General features: G+C 38.3%; 1 protein-coding gene across 3 annotated transcripts in view; it reads left to right on the top strand.

The window, feature by feature from the left end:
• CPNE8 (copine 8) overlaps positions 1-20,007 on the top strand; it is a 97,784-nt gene that overhangs the window by 47,309 nt on the left and 30,468 nt on the right. For all 3 annotated transcript variants that reach the window (XM_005148418.3, XM_034063215.1, XM_031048337.2), the window contains exons 8-11: positions 647-750; positions 2,474-2,578; positions 7,743-7,784; positions 14,834-14,909. In XM_005148418.3, coding sequence (XP_005148475.1) covers positions 647-750; positions 2,474-2,578; positions 7,743-7,784; positions 14,834-14,909 — 327 coding nt within the window. The remainder of the gene's footprint in view (positions 1-646; positions 751-2,473; positions 2,579-7,742; positions 7,785-14,833; positions 14,910-20,007) is intronic.

Raw genomic sequence — 20,007 nt, 5'->3', positions numbered from 1 at the left:
CTTCCAGCAGACCCTTCTCCAGTTAGCAGGTGAGCCTGCAGATTTATCTTTGCATTTATAATCCTCGTGTCCTTGACTCTACCCAAAGAGATGCACTATGTGAGACTATCAGTTAGCCTGCCCACAGCAAAGAAACTTTTCTCCTTGTTTGCCATCAGAAGGGGTGTATTTTGTATGTTCCCACTTCATTTTATGGAATCTTCTAGACTCTTAGAAGCAAGCTACTAAGCCACTTGCTTTACAGACAGCAGGAGCAGGCAACTGCAGGTTCCAGTCATTGAAGAGATGAGGCTTACTCATGTCTCACTGGAGTTTCTAACATTAATTCTATTATGCCTTCCTTGCCTGTGCATCTGTTTCCTTGGGGCTGCAATTTTGCATGTCAGAAAGTAATGGGAAAGTCCTGAGGCCTTTAGCACAGAAATTTACCTGTCCTCTGCAGCCGCCACAGAAGAATTCTTGGTTCCAGCAGCTCAAACTGCACTACGGAGATGTGGCAAGAATGCAAATATGTAGAAGGCATCTGGAAGAGAGATACCCTCATTATTTTGTTTTCTATTTACATGGTTATTAGTGAATTTTACATTTCTACTTTAGTGTAAGAAACTGCTTGCTGTATGTAATTTTTCTATATTACCCATTTCAGGATTCAGTTTTAATGCAGTTTTGTGCGAACAAGCTAGACAAGAAGGACTTTTTTGGCAAATCTGATCCTTTCCTCGTATTTCATCGAAGCAACGAAGATGGCAGGTAGATCCCTGTTAAGTATTTCTGCTGCTAAACAGTAGGCAATTTACTTATTTGCAGATGGCAATATAGTTTTAATTATTTATGTGTCAGATTAAGCTGTTTCTTTTATCATGTTTGTTGGATTTAAGTATGTAAAGTACGCACTACAGGAATAAAACTATTGTAACAAATGGATCAAATATTTCAGCTCAGGGTTTTAAGAGTTAAATGTGTGAGAAATATAGAGCATTATGAAAATTAATTGTAATAAAAATAGTAAAATAGTATTAATTTTGCTAAGAAAAGTATGCCTTTAAGTTAAATAGCGTTCTCAAAGAAAATCTTAGCTGCAGAATACGTTAATCCTTAGAAATTGTTTTAGATAAAAAGATACCGCAAATTTGGAAATATCTTTTATCTTTTGTCAGACTTCTAGGAAATAGAATTCGAAAATACCTTACATAGTTATTTATTTGTTTTTTTTTTTTTATCAAGTAAGTGGCTGTTTGCTACATTTATGCTTTAATTCATTAAAGTAGATTAATCTCACCTGTTCTGCAGCTAAGACTTGACGTGCTAACTTCAGGTCAACATACTACTTACATGGGAGGTCTACTGGCAGTTTTTCTTGGAAGCTGATAGTTGTCACATTTAACTTCATATCAAACCATAGGCTAGACATATATGATATTACTTGTTTGAGTAGCTTAACTGGAACAGGTGTTAATGTAAACCTATGCATTGGTCTGTGTGTCTCTTCCCTGCTCTTTTCCTCTCGGAGGCAGATTATAAAAATAACTTCCTTAATAAATGCTGAATATCTTAAATTGCAAGCCTGGAGGAGTTAAGGCTCTTTTGTGAGTAGCATTAAGGTCATTAGTAGAATTTCTCTGAGCATTCACTGAGAGTGCTGGTATATGCAGTTTCTCTTGGCCTTGAATGCCATGCTTCTCCACTTCCTTCCAAGAGGTGAGTGAGCCACTGTGTCTTTATTGGTCTCCTGAATCCAGCAGTGGTCAGAAGGATGCTCACTTCTCTGTCCCAGCTTCATGCATGCCTTCTGAGCCATAGCCAGGATAAAAACAGGCCTTTGGAACATAAGGAAGATACTCCCTTACAGAACAACTTTAGTCACATCTGCACGTAGAATTTCAGTAGCGATTTCACCAGTGATCCTGCCTCCTGTTTTCTTTTGAACAATTCAGTCCCCAAGGCAAGGATTTAAAACATGTATTTTAATTTTGCATTATTTAGAGAAAGCCTGAGAGAAGGTGATCATAGGGTCTTGTGGAGCCTTACAGGTTTTACCTGAGATAGCCCTGGTTAAAAACATTGTAGACATAAAATGGGGGACAAGAATCAGAAAGCTGGGACACCCTTGGCTCCATTTCTTAATCTGTACCAGATAGTTTTCTTTCTGGATCTGTGACTGATTCCTGGCTGTACAAGGCCTGTTTAAATAAGTAGGATGGAGGCTGCTTTTGCCTGAAATAATTCACTGAATACTTGTAAATCTTGCTAAAGTTTTGGGTAAAAACATTTTAGGTTTAAAGTTGTTGAGCACCCTAATGTGTAATCTCTCTCAGTCCCATCTGTCCTCAGTTCTTCCTCCTCTCTGATGTCACTGCATTTCTTTTTTAGTTATCTCAGATTCTATTTGGACATTGTGCAAATGAATAGAGATTCCATGTCTGATGACACAAAAGAAAAAGTAAATAAATTGTAAATTTTTTTTTTGTTACAGTTTTACAATCTGCCACAAAACTGAAGTCATAAAAAATACATTAAATCCAGTGTGGCAGGCGTTCAAGATATCTGTCAGAGCACTGTGTAATGGAGACTATGACCGGTAAGCTATAGGTTAAACTTTCTTAGCATACACAATTCTTCCCCCCCCAACTCATGTGTTTTTTCTCTGTGAGTTTTTCTATGCAGTTCAGTTCCTGATGCTGTTAAGGTTATTTAGTCACAATTTTGAAAGGATAATATGTATTCAAAGCCATTCATTGCATTAAAGAATTTAATAAAATAAAGCCAATGTATAACTTTGTTGGAAATGTTAGTGGTGATTTCTGGAAAAAAATGCTTTGCTCTCTATGGTGTGATTAAGAGTTAAAATAAAAGACTTATTTGAAGAATGGCCACTGTTCCTAGTGTGCACAGTATTTTTAATAATGTTTCAATGAAAAATAATGATGATCTGTCTTCCTTTTGTGACATTATAATGTCAGAGGATGCTGATAAATGAAAGTGTTTAAAATATATAAGGTAAGTAGATGGGAAATGCAGAAAGTAATTGTCATCTTCAGATTTAAAGTTTTCTGTGATCCCATGCAAAAGGATCCACTTTTGGATTGTTATAATCATAATCATACCATGTTTTTAATCAATCCTTCCCCAAGAGTAACAAGCAAAATAGTTAAATTGATGAATGATGTATCTTTTTAGACTACTTAAAACATGGACATGATAACTTATAGCAATATCAGCAAGAAAAGGGTTTAGCTTCCTATTGATGACTTCTTGCTCTGTTGTCACCATTCATATTTTTGAAATACATTTAAGTATTAGTGTTGTTATTAAGTACCCAGTTAAATTTCTGGTGGTTTATCTATCTCTGCTACTTGAAATCTGGAGTACTGGAATTATTTTAAGTAAGACTCTGAGGAAGTATAAATTTATCACTTAGTCATAATGCTTTTAGCAGTCTCAAGTGCAATATTTAGTTTAAAATCATGAAGAAAATATTTGAAGACTAGAATAAAAATATGCATGATACGTAAGCTGAATGTAGTAGATACGTGAGCTAAGGTTCAGTTCACCTTTATGTAGACTGCATGAAAGATACAAGAGATGTAAAATGCACTTGTCTGGGTACTTCAGAGGCAAAAAGTGTGTTATCTTATTGATTAAAATACAAAAAGGTTCAGTATTACATTCTGTTAAACATGAACTAATGTTTCAAGCAGCAGAAACCAAATCCTTTGTTGAAATATACTACTGCATGTAGGGAATTTAAGTAAGACTTTGCTTAAATTGATGATTTTCCTGTGAGTGTGTTTTAATCTGTAATTTAAGTAGTTGCTTCTTTACCTCAACTTTTATTTTCAGCTTCCCTATACATGACTGCCATTCCTTCATGTGCACTTTATGTTACTGTAGTACAACATGATTTTACCATAACTCCATTGCATTATTTTATCAAGCTAATTATTCCATGAAACATACACTAAAATTATTTTAATTAGTTACCATGAAAACCAAGTCTTCCAGGGAAGCATTCCTTGAACTTATAATTTACTAGCTAATGCCAGAGGATAAACAAACCAACTCTTGAATCAACTGACAATCTCAGTAGTCAATATGAAGAAGCAGGACAGTAGAAAGTGCTTATATACACTAGACTAAGTAGAATGCTTTCACAGTCATAAAGCTCTGTCTTTATAAATGGCTTATTAAAAAGTCAAAAGCTAGTTGACTTGTGATTTTTTTTTTCCAGGAAAGTGGTATTAATTTATCATTCTGGGAGGGAAAGGACCTTTTTAGAGTTTCCTACCAGATCTTTGCTTTATTATATGTATGATCACAGAATCATAGAATGGTTTAGTTTGGAAGGGGTCAACTTAGATCAAACCAGTTTCTTCTTCCAGATTAGCAAACAATTCTCATTAGTCAGAATCAAACCTAAACTACTCACTCTCAAGTTATATCATCCATGAAACCATGTCCTTCCTCATTTGTAGCAACATTTGAGCACCTTGGACACCATCGCATTTCTGCCTGTGGTACAGAGAAAATATCTGTTCCAATATGGATACCATAGGAAAAGAGCTCTTGTCACAGCCAACAGCTTCCATTTCTGGACAACTCATCTGTCTGCTAATACATAACATTTTACCTTTCTCAAACATAAATACTCCCTGCTGCTCTTCAGTCATAGAAAATGATAAAATTTTGATAGGAACCAGTTTTTCTTGGGAAGGAATATGAGGTTTGTGTTCCATTATTCTTGAAAATAAAGCCAGAAGTAAAAATTGCTGCATATGGTGTTTCTGAGAAATTCAAGTTCTGACCATTTACTCTCATCTCTAATACTGGACTGCCTGAGACATGACTACTACAAGAGTCTACTTAATGATTCTCATTCACGTTACAGAATCAAGATGTCAAACATATAGGGAATGTCATAGGTCTGGAAGAAGTCTCCTTTTCTCATGAGAATAATTAGTCATAGAATGATAGAATCAGAACAGTTTGGGTTGGAAGAGACCTTCAAAGATCATCTAGATCCAACCCCCTGCCACAGGCAGGGACATCTTCCACTAGACCAGGTCGCTCCAAGCCCTGTCCAGCCTGGTGTTGAACATTGCCAGGGATGAAGCATTTACCACTTCTTTGGGCAACCCATTCCAGTGCCTCACCACTGTCAAAGTAAAGAACTTTCTTTTATTCAACCTGAACTTCCCCTGTTTAAGTTTGAACCCATTACCCCTTGTCCTGTCACTACAGTCTCTGATGAAGAATCCCTCTCCAGCATCCTGTAGGCTCCCTTCAGATACTGGAAGGCTGCTGTAAGGTTACCACACAGCCTTCTCCAGGCTGAACAGCCCCAACACCAAACAGAATTAAAAATGGCAGTGCAGAATAGCCTGGATAGGAAAAAATAATTTTAGTTCACTTGATTTGAGCTCTCAAATAGCATACACAGTTATTTTCTGCATAAAGGTTTGAAGACACAAATATCCAAACCCAAACATTCTCTAACCTTGATTTTTTTAAAAGATTTTTTTAAACCATGTCATTTAAGATTAAATAGTAGTATAGAAATGGTAAAATACCAATATTTGAAGATTTGAAAGACCTTTTAATAACTTGCATGTTATGTAAAATAGATAAACTCAAAATTTGTGATCAATGCCTTTAATATGAAATAAATTTCAGGAAAGAGGAGCTATTCAAGGAAGAATTGCTTCTATGGAGTTATATATTTGAAGATCCTTCAAATTAAATACAGTTTCCTTTGAAGGGTCAAATACTTGGTGGGATAGAGAAGATTTGGAGCTGGTCTTCATTCCAAAGAATAAACAGTTTTCATTCTAAGGTGACTTAACCCCAAACTGAAATTGTAGAAGAGGGGTAAAAGGTAGCAAATGGTATGGTCAGAGACATTAAATTTGAGCAGAAAAGAGAAACATCCAGACAAAGCAAATCCTTTGCTTCTTCTGGAATATCATAAAAAAATGAAAACCTAGGCATGAATTTGTTGTTGCACATAGTATTAACTGTTGATCAACCTTTTCCCAAAACTGTCCCTTCCTTGTAAGGAAAATTATTCAACATATATTCAAATGTATTTCATAGGAAGAATGGGGAGCAGCTTCCATGGAAGCAAATTATAATGTCATTGCTTGGATTCCTGTCTCATCTATTAATACCACAGATCCAATCAGTTCATGTGAAACTGTTCTGAAGAACAGAAGTAAGCAAGCTGTTGCTTAAAATACAGAACATCTGGAGGGGTTATTTTTCTATCCCACGTTCAGTTCACTTTAGGCCAGATAGGATTCATTAGTACTAATTGGTGAATTTATATATACTTTTTCTCTAGTAAAGGGAGATAAATAAAACTATAAATTGTCTCCATGCTGATACGCTTCCTGTTTCATTATTGATGCTGATGATAATATGCCTTATAGTATTTGCATTTTAAGAAATCTGCTCTTCAAGTAAGTATGTAAAATAAGATTGATCCCTTACATGGGAAATTTTTGTTTTCCACATTTTGTGTGTTTCCAGTCATCCCTGAAGCAAAAATAGTTAGAGCTGTCCTTAGAGGTTTGCTTCACTCATAAGGAAAGAGTTAATCTCCACATTCATCTTCCATTTGCAGCTTGCCCACCAGTTCCTTACTCACTAAGAGGAAGATGAGTATTCCCACACTGTCCAGGGAAACCTGTCAGTTTGGGAATAACTGGTACCCAGTGTCTGTTGTGTTCTCCCCACGTCCCACAGGCTGCTTCTCCCATTTCATTCCAAGGAACCAGAGTCATGGTTATGTCATATAATCTGATGGTTAACTAGTGTAGTCCAATGAAAGAATTAAACAACTATCCTGTTGGCTTTATAGGAATTAAATAAAGAAAATTATGCTGCATTTTTATTTCCTCTTCAGTCAATTGGCCAAGCAGCCTCCTCTTCTGTTGAGAGCTAGAGGGGATTTTAAGAGGGGAAGAGTGCAGTCTGTAAAGAACTATGAATTCTTTCATCTGAACACACAGACAGACAAGGCCTTCACAAAGTTTGGGTGGATCTCACCACCTTTCATTTTCCATCACTGCACAGTGTTTAGAAAAGGTTAATACTGTCTACAAGATTGAAATTTTATTGCGTTCTGGAGTAATTACTTTCATTTAGGAACCAAAATATATAGATTGGAATTCCTTTTTGCTTTAAATGTGCTTTACTTTGTATTTACTTTGTATTGTGAACATTGCTTTTCATCCATACTTTGCTGCTTAATGATTTTGTGTTGTAAAGGCCCTCTCAATCTCTGTACACTTCTCAGATATGAATATATTACTTTTTTTGTAAGATGCTATTACCCCACAGTAGATACCCCTTTTCCAGGCATGTACCGAAGAAACTTTCACAATAAGTTCTAGATAGTTACTGTTCTTAAAAACATTGATAATACTTTAGGTTTAAAGAATCATTTATTAAAAAAAAAACCAACAAATCCCACAGAAAATTCAGAGCTTCAGGAGGTAAAAATATATTGGTTAAACTCAAATTGTTCCTTTAGATTCCATTGTATTTTACTTTTAATTTATGAAGATACATTGGGCAACCTGAGTGTCTTGCTATTTTCTACCCCATGAGAAATGACTAGAAAATTATGCCTTCTGGATTTGGCACAATTGTTACACCCATATGCTATTAAAGTACAAGTATTAAAGGTAATCCTGGTACATTTTAATATATATTTTAATTGGTTGTGTTTTCTATTTTTTCAGGACAATTAAAGTAGAAGTGTATGATTGGGATAGAGACGGAAGGTAAGACATTAATTCTGTTATTAAGCTGTAGGGTTAGCCATGCTTAATAGGTGAGCCTGTATACATTTATAGTTTTATGCACGTTTTAAAATGTATAAATACACAGTGGTCAGAACAGGACTAGAGAATGTATTTATCAATATTTAGAGGTAATGTACTGGATAAAAAGTTTTGCTGTGCTACAGTTCTGTTTTGTTTTGCAGTTGTGGTAAGCCTATTTCAAACGTGGTATGCATTTGTTCATATGTGGAACAAGCAAGATGAAATGTTTTGTGATCTGTAAAATCAGTTTTGTGAATCTCATGTTATCAGTTAATGTATGCATATGAAGGGAGGCATAATATATTTTGTAATCTATTTTCTTTTGCTTAAACCACTGTTTCATAAAGCATTGCTTTTCCAGTATGATAAAATGCATAAGCCTGCAGTTGCTCTTTCATGGTTGCTTAGATATTGCAATGTGGAAACTACCTATTAATTATCATTTCAGATTGGGTTTGAATGTTCATTTCCATGCCTGTCTTCATCAAAATGTGGTTCTAAACTCTAGAGTTGAAAGACCTGGGTTTTAAATCACTCCATTGCTAGAAAGAGGATGGTAGAATATACTTGGCATTTCTGTTGATAATTTCGAGAAAGGCACTCTGTTATTATTCAAGCTTGCTATGTGTACTGAGTGTGCCTTTTTTCTGAAGAAATTAGGCTTTCAAATTGCCTTTACTTTGACAAACTAGATAGAATTATTTTTTTATCAGACTGGATGGATACCATTTAAAAATGTTTGAACTTGTCTCTTAATACTTTGGTTAGAAACTTTACTCATAAATCATGATACTAGAACTTGCGTGCAATAAAAGAATATATTGATTTCTATTTATCTTTCAGTTGGCCTGTCTTAAATATATCCTATGAATCTTAATTTACATTTTTACTATATGGATATGCATTTCTGTTTGTATTTTTCAGAGTATATTATTTATTACACAGTAATATCTTTAATACTACTAATGCAATTTGCTTCTAGTGTTACAGCTAATGATACTTCTGTGGCCCAACAGATCTTGTAATCATAATAGGAAAATTTATCATGTGCTGCCATACATTTCCTTGCTGACAAGATCAAAAACCAGTTTCAGCTTTCTCAACTTATACCTTTGTTTTCTTGGTTCCATCATGAAGCCTGTTGGTTTATAAGCATTCTTCTCACATTTATACCTTCTATAAATACCTCTAATGCAAGTTTATCCTTCTTGATTAGATACTCCCTGGAGAGACAAAATAACATATTTGGCAATTAAAAATACAAGGATTTAAATTAACAAAGCTATATTAGCAAAAAATCACTTCATCACTGTAATGATGAATTTCTATTAACATCCTTCATTCCTCACTTAGATTTGCTAAATCCTTAAAAAATGTGATATACATTAATGTATAAACTGCAATATTTTTAATAATGTAACAATAAAAATTGAATTATATTACCAATTTAATAAAAAGCAAAGATTATTTATTATTAAAGTATCAAATTCCATGTGCTGTCTCATTTCATCCAAAATCACAATCTGAAGTATGATTAAAAAGAAAATGAAGAAATCTGACAAATAGTATTATGTAGCTGCAATTCTGAGTGAAATCTTCAACATACTGTGCAATTTAGGCAGTTGTTAGCCTCTACACTCTCCCAGACAGTTTGAAGTATTACCTGTTTTTGCTTACCTCCCACTCTGAATACCTATAATATCAATATCTAAAAAACCCAAAAAGTGAAGGATACTTATTCACATGTACTCCTTCGTACTCTGACTGTGCGACTTTTTTTGCCTTTTTCTTTCTACCTGTTTGCATTTAGAAGTAGGCAAGACACTGACATCTTACATGTTCAGTTCCTCAGAAAGATGAGACAGCGCTCGTCTCATGTAACTTCAGACAATGTAAAAATCAGACAACTAGATTGGACTAATCATTTAAGCTACTTCAGTAGCTTACAGGGAAAAATGGTCTGATTGAATCCATCCTAACTGGAATAAATTGCCAGTTCATTAGAGCCTCTGACTTACTAGTGATCGTAGCAAAGAACCTAAGTGCCTAATTTAACTTTGGCATTGCCAAATACATCTGAAGTGAATCCCTCTCAAGAATTAGTCTATCAATTTTTTGTACAGTGCTGCTGTTACTTAGTTTATGTTAATTTCCATTTTTGATGGCCTGTTTATAAGCTGTTGTTGCACTAATCACCTTGTTATGCTGAATTTATTTGCTCCAGAGATGTGCAGAGGGGGCAGAAACAAGCTTTGAAAGGTCATCAGAGAGCCTGCTAGATAGCAAAGCAATTTATGCTGAGTATTGCAGGTTGTTCTGCAGTCAGTAAGGCAGCATTGCTGTACATATACTTGATTTCTGAATCTTGACTTGACTGACCTCAAGTCCTGACTTGCAGGGATTGTTTGCTTTTTCCCCATTCTGTGGTATCTGTGCTTTGAAAAAGTGATTCCAGGGTGCTTTGTGTTGAGCTTCTTACTGTCATGTTCATGAATTACATTGTTAAGAGTAATTGTATATCCTAGCTCTCATTTATTCAAACATCACTTAAAACTTTCTTTAGTAATAGTAATATAGGGCCTTTGTAACATTAGCACAATTGGTAAACATTTCTTTGTCTCAAAGTAGTTTTTGCACAAGAATTGTCAAAATGTGAACCACTTGTTCTAGATGATCCCTTTTATTGCTTCTAAGAGCTGTGACAAATCCAAAATGTCCGATACTGTAAGAAACCACAAAAGTTGTTTTATTTTGGACAAGACCACTTGTGTGAAACAGAGAGACTTTTTTTTTTCTGGAGTGTTCCTATCAGGAAGGTACATGCAGACAGGTTTTGCAGAAGGAAAGAACAGGATGATGTGCAGCTTCACATTGGCACATGGACAATACTGTGATGTTTTTATTTATGTCTGAAGGCATTTTCACTTAATTTCAGAGAAATTGCTACTTACATACATGGTGCAAAAGCCATTTTGCAGGCTTGATGTTTATGATCCGTTACACAGAAGAGTGTTTTTCTGGAGTTTTAAAACTGTAAATATTACCATGATAACCTGGGGCCATCAAAACATTCATCTGAGAATCTAAACACTGCAGGAGGGACTGTAAATCTCAGATTCTCAGCTTTCTCACCTTATTTCTTGTTCTCCGTCCTCATCCTCCTTCTCCAGCTAAATAGCTAATTTTTTAACTTATTGCACTCTTCCCCTACTCATTGACGTATTTCTGGTGATTATTTGCCTTTCCTCCATTGCTGGTTTGGTTTTTTTTCCTTTAGAGGATTAAAAAAATAAATAAATCATAAGTGAATGCAATTCCAAAAGTGATTTTCAGCACTTCAAAGCACAGTCTCAAATGTGAACATTTAGGAAGATGGGGATCAAGTGATTATGTGCTAATAGTCTCTGATTAAGTATTCTGATATGTCACTCATGGACAAAAGTCTTCCAGTCTAGGAATATTTGGTGTTAGGAAGGCAAAAAGATCATCTTTGGATTCTCAATCCAGAGACTAATAAGGATATCCATTTGGGGAAATGTGATTATGAATATCAGGAGGGGTCTGTGCCTTTTTTTCTTAATGGCGAAGGCAAATGCTGTCAAACAGACACCCGTCTTTCAGCACCAACCTAGTGCAGGGACATACAACCATCTGAATACTGAGTGTTAAGATCCAGGCTGATTATCTTTGAAGTGCAGAGAACTCTCAGACTGGTTATATATGCCCATACCTTTTTACTGTGGTTACTCAGAGGAATTATGTCTTTGTAGCTCAGTTCTTGTCAGTCTGTGCATATTGCTGCAAGGAAAGGATGCTTTCCAGTGTCTCGTAGAATTAAACAACCACTTGTAAGCATTAAGATGGATTTTTTTTCCCAGAGTTAGCCCTGTCTGGAATTGCTTGTTTCTTCTGTTTGCTTAAAGGATGTTTAAAGGTAGTCGTTGAGCTATTGTTTGAATTTCTGCCTTTGAAACATACAAGCTGACTTTAAAATTTAAAGTATGAACTGTTACAAAAGGGAAAGATTCCTGTTTAACCAAGGTGATTTTTTCTCCAGTGCCGTGGTTACCCAAGGGTAACCATGTTATCTCTTACAGCTACAGCCTTACAACTCAAATGCCGTAGCCTGTATGAATGACTTCCTCTGTTCCCCTGGTTAAATATTCATTGCAATCTGGAAAGCATTTAATCAAAGCAGATGATACCTTCAAAACTGGATTCTTAAGGAGAGTCTTTGTCTTGGAAGCAATTTCCTTATCTTCAAACTGGAAGGGGAGTGTTGTATGAAAGGTGGTCCCTTCTGAATCTGAGTAAACAGAAACATATTCTCCATATGGTATTTCTCAGGTTCTCTTACAGGATGCTTTGCAAGTGCCTTATTTCATGTGCATTGGTATGATGACTGGACCTTTGAATTCTTTGGTTTGCATGTTTTGTGAGTTCATGCTGGTATCATGGGATTTATATTTGGAGTTTGGTTTTTTTCATATCATTTCATTATGAATAAATGAAGAAAAAATTAATGTTGCTGTGGATTGTTTCCATTATTCCTCTTCTTGTAACATTCAGATTTATTTAAATTTGATTTTAATATTTATAGCTTAATTAGAAGTGTGCTGTATTTCTTAAAAACAAATTTTACAAGTAACAAAGTCATAAGGTGGGATTGGGGTGAATGAGAGTTGGAGCAGCAGTGAGGAAAGAACATCTGGAAGAGTGGAGAATGAGAACAGGTCTTGTGAATGCTGGGAGTTGTGTAGCCATCTGTTAGGCACTCACCCCTACAGCTGCTTCCATTCCAGGTACCTGTCTGAGGTAAGAGTTCAGTCAGTCACTTGTGGTTTCTGTGCCCAAGCTTCCTGGCCTCTTACTCAGCCACCTGACTCAGCAATGCTTCATCTGCTACTTCACTTCCTTGGCCATCCTGCTCACAGTGGCTGTTTTCATAGAATCATAGAATAGTTAGGGTTTGAAAGGACCTCAAGATCATCTAGTTCCAACCCCCCTGCCATGGACAGGGACACCTCACACTAAACCATATCACCCAAGGCTTCATCCAACCTGGTCTTGAACACTGCCAGGGATGGAGCATTCACTACCTCCCTGGGCAACCCATTCCTGTACCTCACCACCCTCACAGTAAAGAATTTCTTCCTTATATCCAGTCTAAACCTCTGCTGTTTAAGTTTCAACCCATTACCCCTTGTCCTATCACTACAGTCCCTAATGAATAGTCCCTCCGCAGCATCCCTGTAGGCCCCCTTCAGATACTGAAGGCTGCTATGAGGTCTCCACGCAGCCTTCTCTTCTCCAGGCTAAACAGCCCCAACTTTCTCAGCCTGTCTTCATACAGGAGGTGCTCCAGTCCCCTGATCATCCTCGTGGCCTCCTCTGGACTTGTTCCAACAGTTCCATGTCCTTTTTATGTTGAAGACACCAGAACTGCACACAATACTCCAAGTGAGGTCTCATGAGAGCAGAGTAGAGAGGCAGAATCACCTCCTTCGACGTGCTGGTCACACTCCTCTTGATGCAGCCCAGGATACGGTTGGCTTTCTGGGCTGCAAGTTCACACTGAAGCTGGCTCATGTTCATTTTCTCATTGACTAACACCCCCAAGTCCTTCTCTGCAGGACTACCATGAATTTCTTTTTTGCCCAATCTGTAGCTGTGCCTGGAATTGCTCCGATCCAGGTGTAGGACCTTGCACTTGGCATGGTTAAACTTCATGAGGTTGGCATCAGCCCACCTCCCAAGTGAGTGAAGGTCCCTCTGAATGGCATTCCTTCCCTCCAGTGTATCAGCCGAACCACACAGCTTGGTGTCATCGGCAAACTTGCTGAGGGCGCACTCAATTCCACTGTCCATGTCACTGACAAAGATGTTGAACAAGACCGGTTCCAACACCAATCCCTGAAGGTCACCACTCATTACTGGTCTCCAGCTGGACATTGAGCCATTGACCACAACTCTTTGCGTGCAGCCATTCAGCCAGTTCTTTATCTACCGAGTGGTCCACCTATCAAATTGATGTCTCTCCAATTTAGAGACAAGGATGTCATGTGGGACAGTGTCGAATGCTTTGCACAAGTCCAGGTAGATGACATCAACTGCTTTACCCCTGTCCATCAGTTCCATAGCCCCATCATAGAAGGCCACCAAACTGGTCAGGCAGGATTTCCCCTTAGTGAAGCCATGCTGGCTGTCACCAAGCACCTTGTTGTTTTTCATGTGCCCTAGCATGCCTTCCAAGAGAATCTGCTCCCAGATTTTGCCAGGCACAGAGGTGAGACTGACTGGTCTGTAATTCCCCGGGTCATGCATTTTCCTCTTCTTTTCCAGCATGACATCCACTCATTAAGAGTTGACAAATGAATTTTAAAAATCCAGGTGACAGCACAGAGTTGTTGAATGTATTTTTCTAGAAGGAATAGAATTTTGAAAGAAGCTTGGTAACCACTGCTTTAGTGTTAGTTTAAGATCTGCTTTCCAATGGTGTCTAATGCTGTAAGGTGACTAGCCTCAGTGGATTGCTTTTCCCAGAGGGTCTTCCTCTTAAAAGTACTGTTGAGTATCACATTGCACAAGTTGGTAGGGATGGTCTTTCCTGGTTCAAGTTACTCCTCTCACACTCATAATACCTCCCTTTCTCTTACTGTGGTGCCAGTGATCATCCAGTGAGAAAATGATGATAGTTTTTGATAACCTGCTTTGGTTTTCAGAGTCTATAAGGTTATATTGGGGTCAGGTGACTAATTTACAACCTAGTCCTCATTGTGCAGCTAAGTTAAGAAGCCATCAGAAAGTTTAAGCTTCTCATCTATAAATTTTTATTACTAATAGAGTGAACACACAACAGAGGAAGAAATAAAGATTTTGAAGCAAATTGTATCTTTTGCCATTGCTCCTTTCTTTGCCAGTTCATATTGGCTGTCCTCTCTTTTGTAACTAGCTGTAATACATGATTTTTACAGTGCATTTGATTTGTAAACTTTTGCTTTATACAGCCATGATTTCATTGGAGAATTCACAACAAGTTACAGAGAATTGTCGAGGGGGCAATCTCAGTTCAACGTCTATGAGGTAAGTACTGTGAGCATCAGGAAATAAATGAGAACACTCCGAATGTTTTCATGGGAAATTGATTAAAGTTGCGTAGTTCTTACAAATATCAAACTTTGGAATTTTTCCACATTTCCCTTTTATAAACAATAGCAGAGAATCTAAAAGTGTTGTTTCATAAAAAGATTTAGAGACAAATAGGTATGTTTGCATATGTGTGCATGCATCCTGGGCTGTGATAGAGCAAGAAGAGCACTTCAGGCAGCTGGGTTGGTATGCTTGGAGTAAATACCGGGTTACCCTCACTTGCATATGAACAATTTGTCATTTATTTCTTTTGCCAACTGTTACATGTGTTGTATGTTGCTTTATCCTATCTGAGGAATATCTGGCAATTCCTACAGCAAATGCAGTCACAATGCCTTTCATCTTAAGTGCAGACTTTAGAATCTTTAGAGTTTTAACGCAGGGCTTACAAGTGATAGAGAATTTACCTTATTTGTTGGCAGGGTTTTTCTTGTGGTCAGTTACCACCTTTGTTATCACTCTTCTGATTTAGGATTCATGCATCTGCCAGCTACTGGGATTGACAGGAAGTTGTCAATTCAGTCGCAGAGTTTTATTGTGCAGGCTTGTTTATTTTGGGTCTAATAAATCCCCAGTTTAAGACTCATTTCTTAATTTAGGTTGAGATTATTGGGATTTTCCAAAAAGTAAACTTTCCAAGATCAAACCTTATTGAGCATCAAAATGTGCTGTAATTTACTCTCAGAATCAACCACTGAGTTTGTGGAAATAAAAATTAAGATGCATAAACTTGAAGTGTCATAAAGGGACTCATTTTTGGCATCTTTCTGTTTTTGGGGCACAAAAAAAATTGAGTGGAAAAAAAAATCATTAAGACTCCTGCATTAAAAACTTAATTTTAAAATTAATATTCCAGAGAAATCTTAGTCTAGAATGAGAAGTGTATCATGAAATTTCAAAATGTGTTAAATAAAGGGAGGCAATGGGAGGAAGAGAATTAAAATTTATTTTGTTACTGGGAAGTGCCAGGTTACGTTCTGCAGTGTTAAACTCCAGTTTTTTATACATCCAAGAAATTTCATTTTAATTTTGAGCCCCGTTAATCTTATGCGTAACTTGGATCACTTCAGCGTTGTCTTCAGTAGGTAACAGTGTGTAGCACCTTAACTTCAAACACTGTGAATGTGCTCTCCAGCTAAAAGCAGTACAGGTGAATTGGAGTTATGCTGCATCTGAGCTAGTAAGTTCTGCCTAGGTTGTGTTACTAATGATCAGTCCTGGTGCTGACATGACATGATTATCCTTCTTTTAGGACCAGAGGTAGGAAGTCTGCTCTGTGCTGTGTACACTCACTGGCACATACTGTGTTAAGTGTCTGCACTCTATTGCACTGTGTTGTTGGAGTTGTCTTCCAGAATTCCTGTGAAAGGAATTGTTTTCTTTCCCATGGTAAAACAATGTGCATTGTTTCAAGTTCCACCTCTTATCTGTAGGAGTATGTATGTCAAACACTGTGTTTCCCTTTACTGTTTCTTTTTCACTCAGCAGTACGCTAGCACTTAGCACACAACTAGTGCTTAGTACCTAAGCATATAATTCACTGTTCTGATGATAGACATTCTTGATGCATTTACACAAAACCCCTCAGCTGTCTCATGATACTGATGTAGTGATGGTGTTTTAGAATCATAGAATCACAGAATAGTTAGGATTGGAAAGGACCTCAAGATCATCAAGTTCCAACCCCCCTGCCATGGGCAGGGACACCTCAGACTAAACAATATCACTCAAGGCTTCATTCAGCCTGGTCTTGAACACTGCCAGGGATGGAGCATTCACAGCTCCCCTGGGCAACACATTCCAGTGCCTCACCACCCTCACAGTAAAGAATTTCTTCCTTAGATCCAATCTAAACTTCCCCCGTTTAAGTTTTAATCTGTTACCCCTTGTTCTATCACTACAGTCCCTAATGAAGAGTCCCTCCCCAGCATCCCTGTAGGCCACCTTCAGATACTGGAAGGCTGCTATGAGGTCTCCATGCAGCCTTCTCTTCTCCAGGCTAAACAGCCCCAACTTTCTCAGCCTGTCTTCATACGGGAGGTGCTCCAGTCCCCTGATCATCCTCATGGCCCTCCTCTGGACTTGTTCTAACAGTTCCACGTCCTTTTTATGTTGAGGACACCAGAACTGCACACAATACTCCAAGTGAGGTCTGACGAGAGCAGAGTAGAGGGGCAGGATCACCTCCTTCGCCTGCTGGTCACACTCCTCTTGATGCAGCCCAGGATGCAGTTGGCTTTCTGGGCTGTAAGCGCACACTGAAGCTGGCTCATGTTCATTTTCTCATTGACTAACACCCCCAAGTCCTTCTCTGCAGGACTACCATGAATTTCTTTTTTGCCCAACCTGTAGCTGTGCCTGGAATTGCTCCGATCCAGGTGTAGGACCTTGCACTTGGCATGGTTAAACTTCATGAGGTTGGCATCAGCCCACCTCCCAAGTGAGTGAAGGTCCCTCTGAATGGCATTCCTTCCCTCCAGTGTATCAGCCGAACCACACAGCTTGGTGTCATCGGCAAACTTGCTGAGGGCGCACTCAATTCCACTGTCCATGTCACTGACAAAGATGTTGAACAAGACCGGTTCCAACACCAATCCCTGAAGGTCACCACTCATTACTGGTCTCCAGCTGGACATTGAGCCATTGACCACAACTCTTTGCGTGCAGCCATTCAGCCAGTTCTTTATCTACCGAGTGGTCCACCTATCAAATTGATGTCTCTCCAATTTAGAGACAAGGATGTCATGTGGGACAGTGTCGAGCGCTTTGCCCAAATCCAGGTAGATGACATCAACTGCTTTACCCCTGTCCATCAGTTCCATAGCCCCATCATAGAAGGCCACCAAATTGGTCAGGCAGGATTTCCCCTCAGTGAAGCCATGCTGGCTGTCACCAAGCACCTTGTTGTTTTTCATGTGCCCTAGCATGCCTTCCAAGAGAATCTGCTCCCAGATTTTGCCAGGCACAGAGGTGAGACTGACTGGTCTGTAATTCCCCGGGTCATCCATTTTCCCCTTCTTGAAAATGGAGGTTATATTTCCCTTTTTCCAGTCGTCAGGAACTTCACCTGTCTGCCATGATTTTTCAAATATGATGGCCAGTGGCTTTGCAACTTCATTCGCCAGCTCCTTCAGGACCCGCGGATGGATTTCATCAGGTCCCATGGACTTGTGTACATTCAGGTTCTTAAGATGGTCTCGAACCAGATCCTCATGTACAGTGGGCCCAAGGTTTAGCTTTTCACAGTCCCTGCGTCCGCCTTCCAAGACTTGGGTTCTGTGGTTAGAGCCTTTGCCAGTGAAGACCAAGGCAAAGAAGTCATTCAGAACCTCAGCCTTCTCCAAGTCCTGTGTAGCCAGTTCTCCCGAAAGTTTCCGGAGGGGGCCTACATTGTCCCTAGTCTGTTTTTTAGCTGCTACATACCTATAAAACCCCTTCCTATTATCTTTAACATCCGTTGCCAAGTTTAGCTCCAATTGGGCCTTAGCTTTCCTAACTTGGTCCCTAACTACCCTGACAACATCCCTGTATTCATCCCAGGCCACCTGTCCTTGTTTCCACCTTTTATAAGCCTCTTTTTTCCTGTGAATTTTTCTCAGCAGCTCCTTGTAGCAGTGGTCTGCTTAATTAGAGTGGTGTGGCCATACAGCCCCTGCAAGGACTCATGAACAGCAATTTTCACATCGGAGTAATGTGTGTATTTCAGGCACTTCTCTGTTCTCCTGTGTGAAGATACACGTTATTGCATTTGCACATGTCCAGCCATGTGTGTTAAAGGTTTTCAGCACCCTCCATGTCACACATGCTCATAGGCAAAGTGTATGCATTGTGCCCCATACTTTCAGTTTCTCTAAGATGAAGTGCTGTATCTGTAGGTTTCGCACTGTAGGGCTTTTATAGCCTCACTTACTGAGATTTGCAGAGTTGTCTTTATTTTTACCTTCACTGTTTTGTTGTCTCTCTCATTTCTGTTCTAATTTTTTCTGTCTTTCATTTCTGGATATGAGCATTCATACAGGAAAACTACTGTGTAGGCATGTACAGTCTGTGCTGTATTTATTGTCCTAAGGTGTTTATAAATTGGGACAGGGGAACTTTAGAAGAGTCTGAACATGAAGTTCACATTCAGTACTTCAGATCACAGAGTCGTGAACCCAAAGAACTGTGTGTTATACAGAGACTATTTTGGTGTGCATTTTTTTCTTTTGCCATTTCCAGACAGTATGTGTCTGATAACTTGACAGATCCTTTGATGAAATCTTTTGTCCCTGACAGAATTAATAATAGTATATAATAAATATATGTGTTCAAATAGTATTGAATACAGAAAAGGTGCAGTTTTGAGTTTAGATGTGTTTTCCTTTCTTTCACTTTGAAGAGTCTACGGTCTCCCCTAATGAACTTACAAGATGTTTGTATCAGTTGACTAATGAACATAACCCAGGAAAACAGAGCATCTGCCAGGGTGCCTGAGGGAAAGATAGGAAAGGTGACGGTGCATCCTACTAGAAATTGCCTTCATTTTGCCTTGGTTATTGGAGCCTCAGTCTTTTGGGTTTAGACCCTGACTCTTATCCTCATGCAACAGATTGCTGTCATCACAACACAGTACAAATGCCCATTCCTTCCTAGGTCTGATTACCTGAAGTATTATTCTAGTTAAAAGCAGCCCTCTCTTGAAAAGCGTCATCATACACAGAGCAATTGTGCTCGCGAGGAGTTCTGATAGCATAAAATGGGTCCTCTTACTGCATCAGCAGTTTCAACCCTTGGCTTATATAATGCAGACCAAATATAGTACTTGAATTAAAAAATAAGACACCTAGTATTTTTTTCCCCTGTTGTTTAGGAAGTCTCTAAAAGCATTTCTTCTTTCCTGTATTCCTTCCCAGCTTCTACCTGGGACATTGTGTGGGATATTTTTCTTGGTATTTCTTAGTGACTCTATCCTTGATCTCCAGTGTTACGGAAGTCAAGATTTTGATCATATCCCTCTCACCCCTACTTTCCCCAGAGGAAAGTAATGTCTAAG

Source organism: Melopsittacus undulatus, chromosome 5, assembly GCF_012275295.1.
Source record: "Melopsittacus undulatus isolate bMelUnd1 chromosome 5, bMelUnd1.mat.Z, whole genome shotgun sequence".
NCBI lineage: Eukaryota > Metazoa > Chordata > Aves > Psittaciformes > Psittaculidae > Melopsittacus > Melopsittacus undulatus.
The sequence above is the reverse complement of the archived record's forward strand: the minus strand, read 5'-3'. Positions and strand labels throughout refer to the sequence as shown.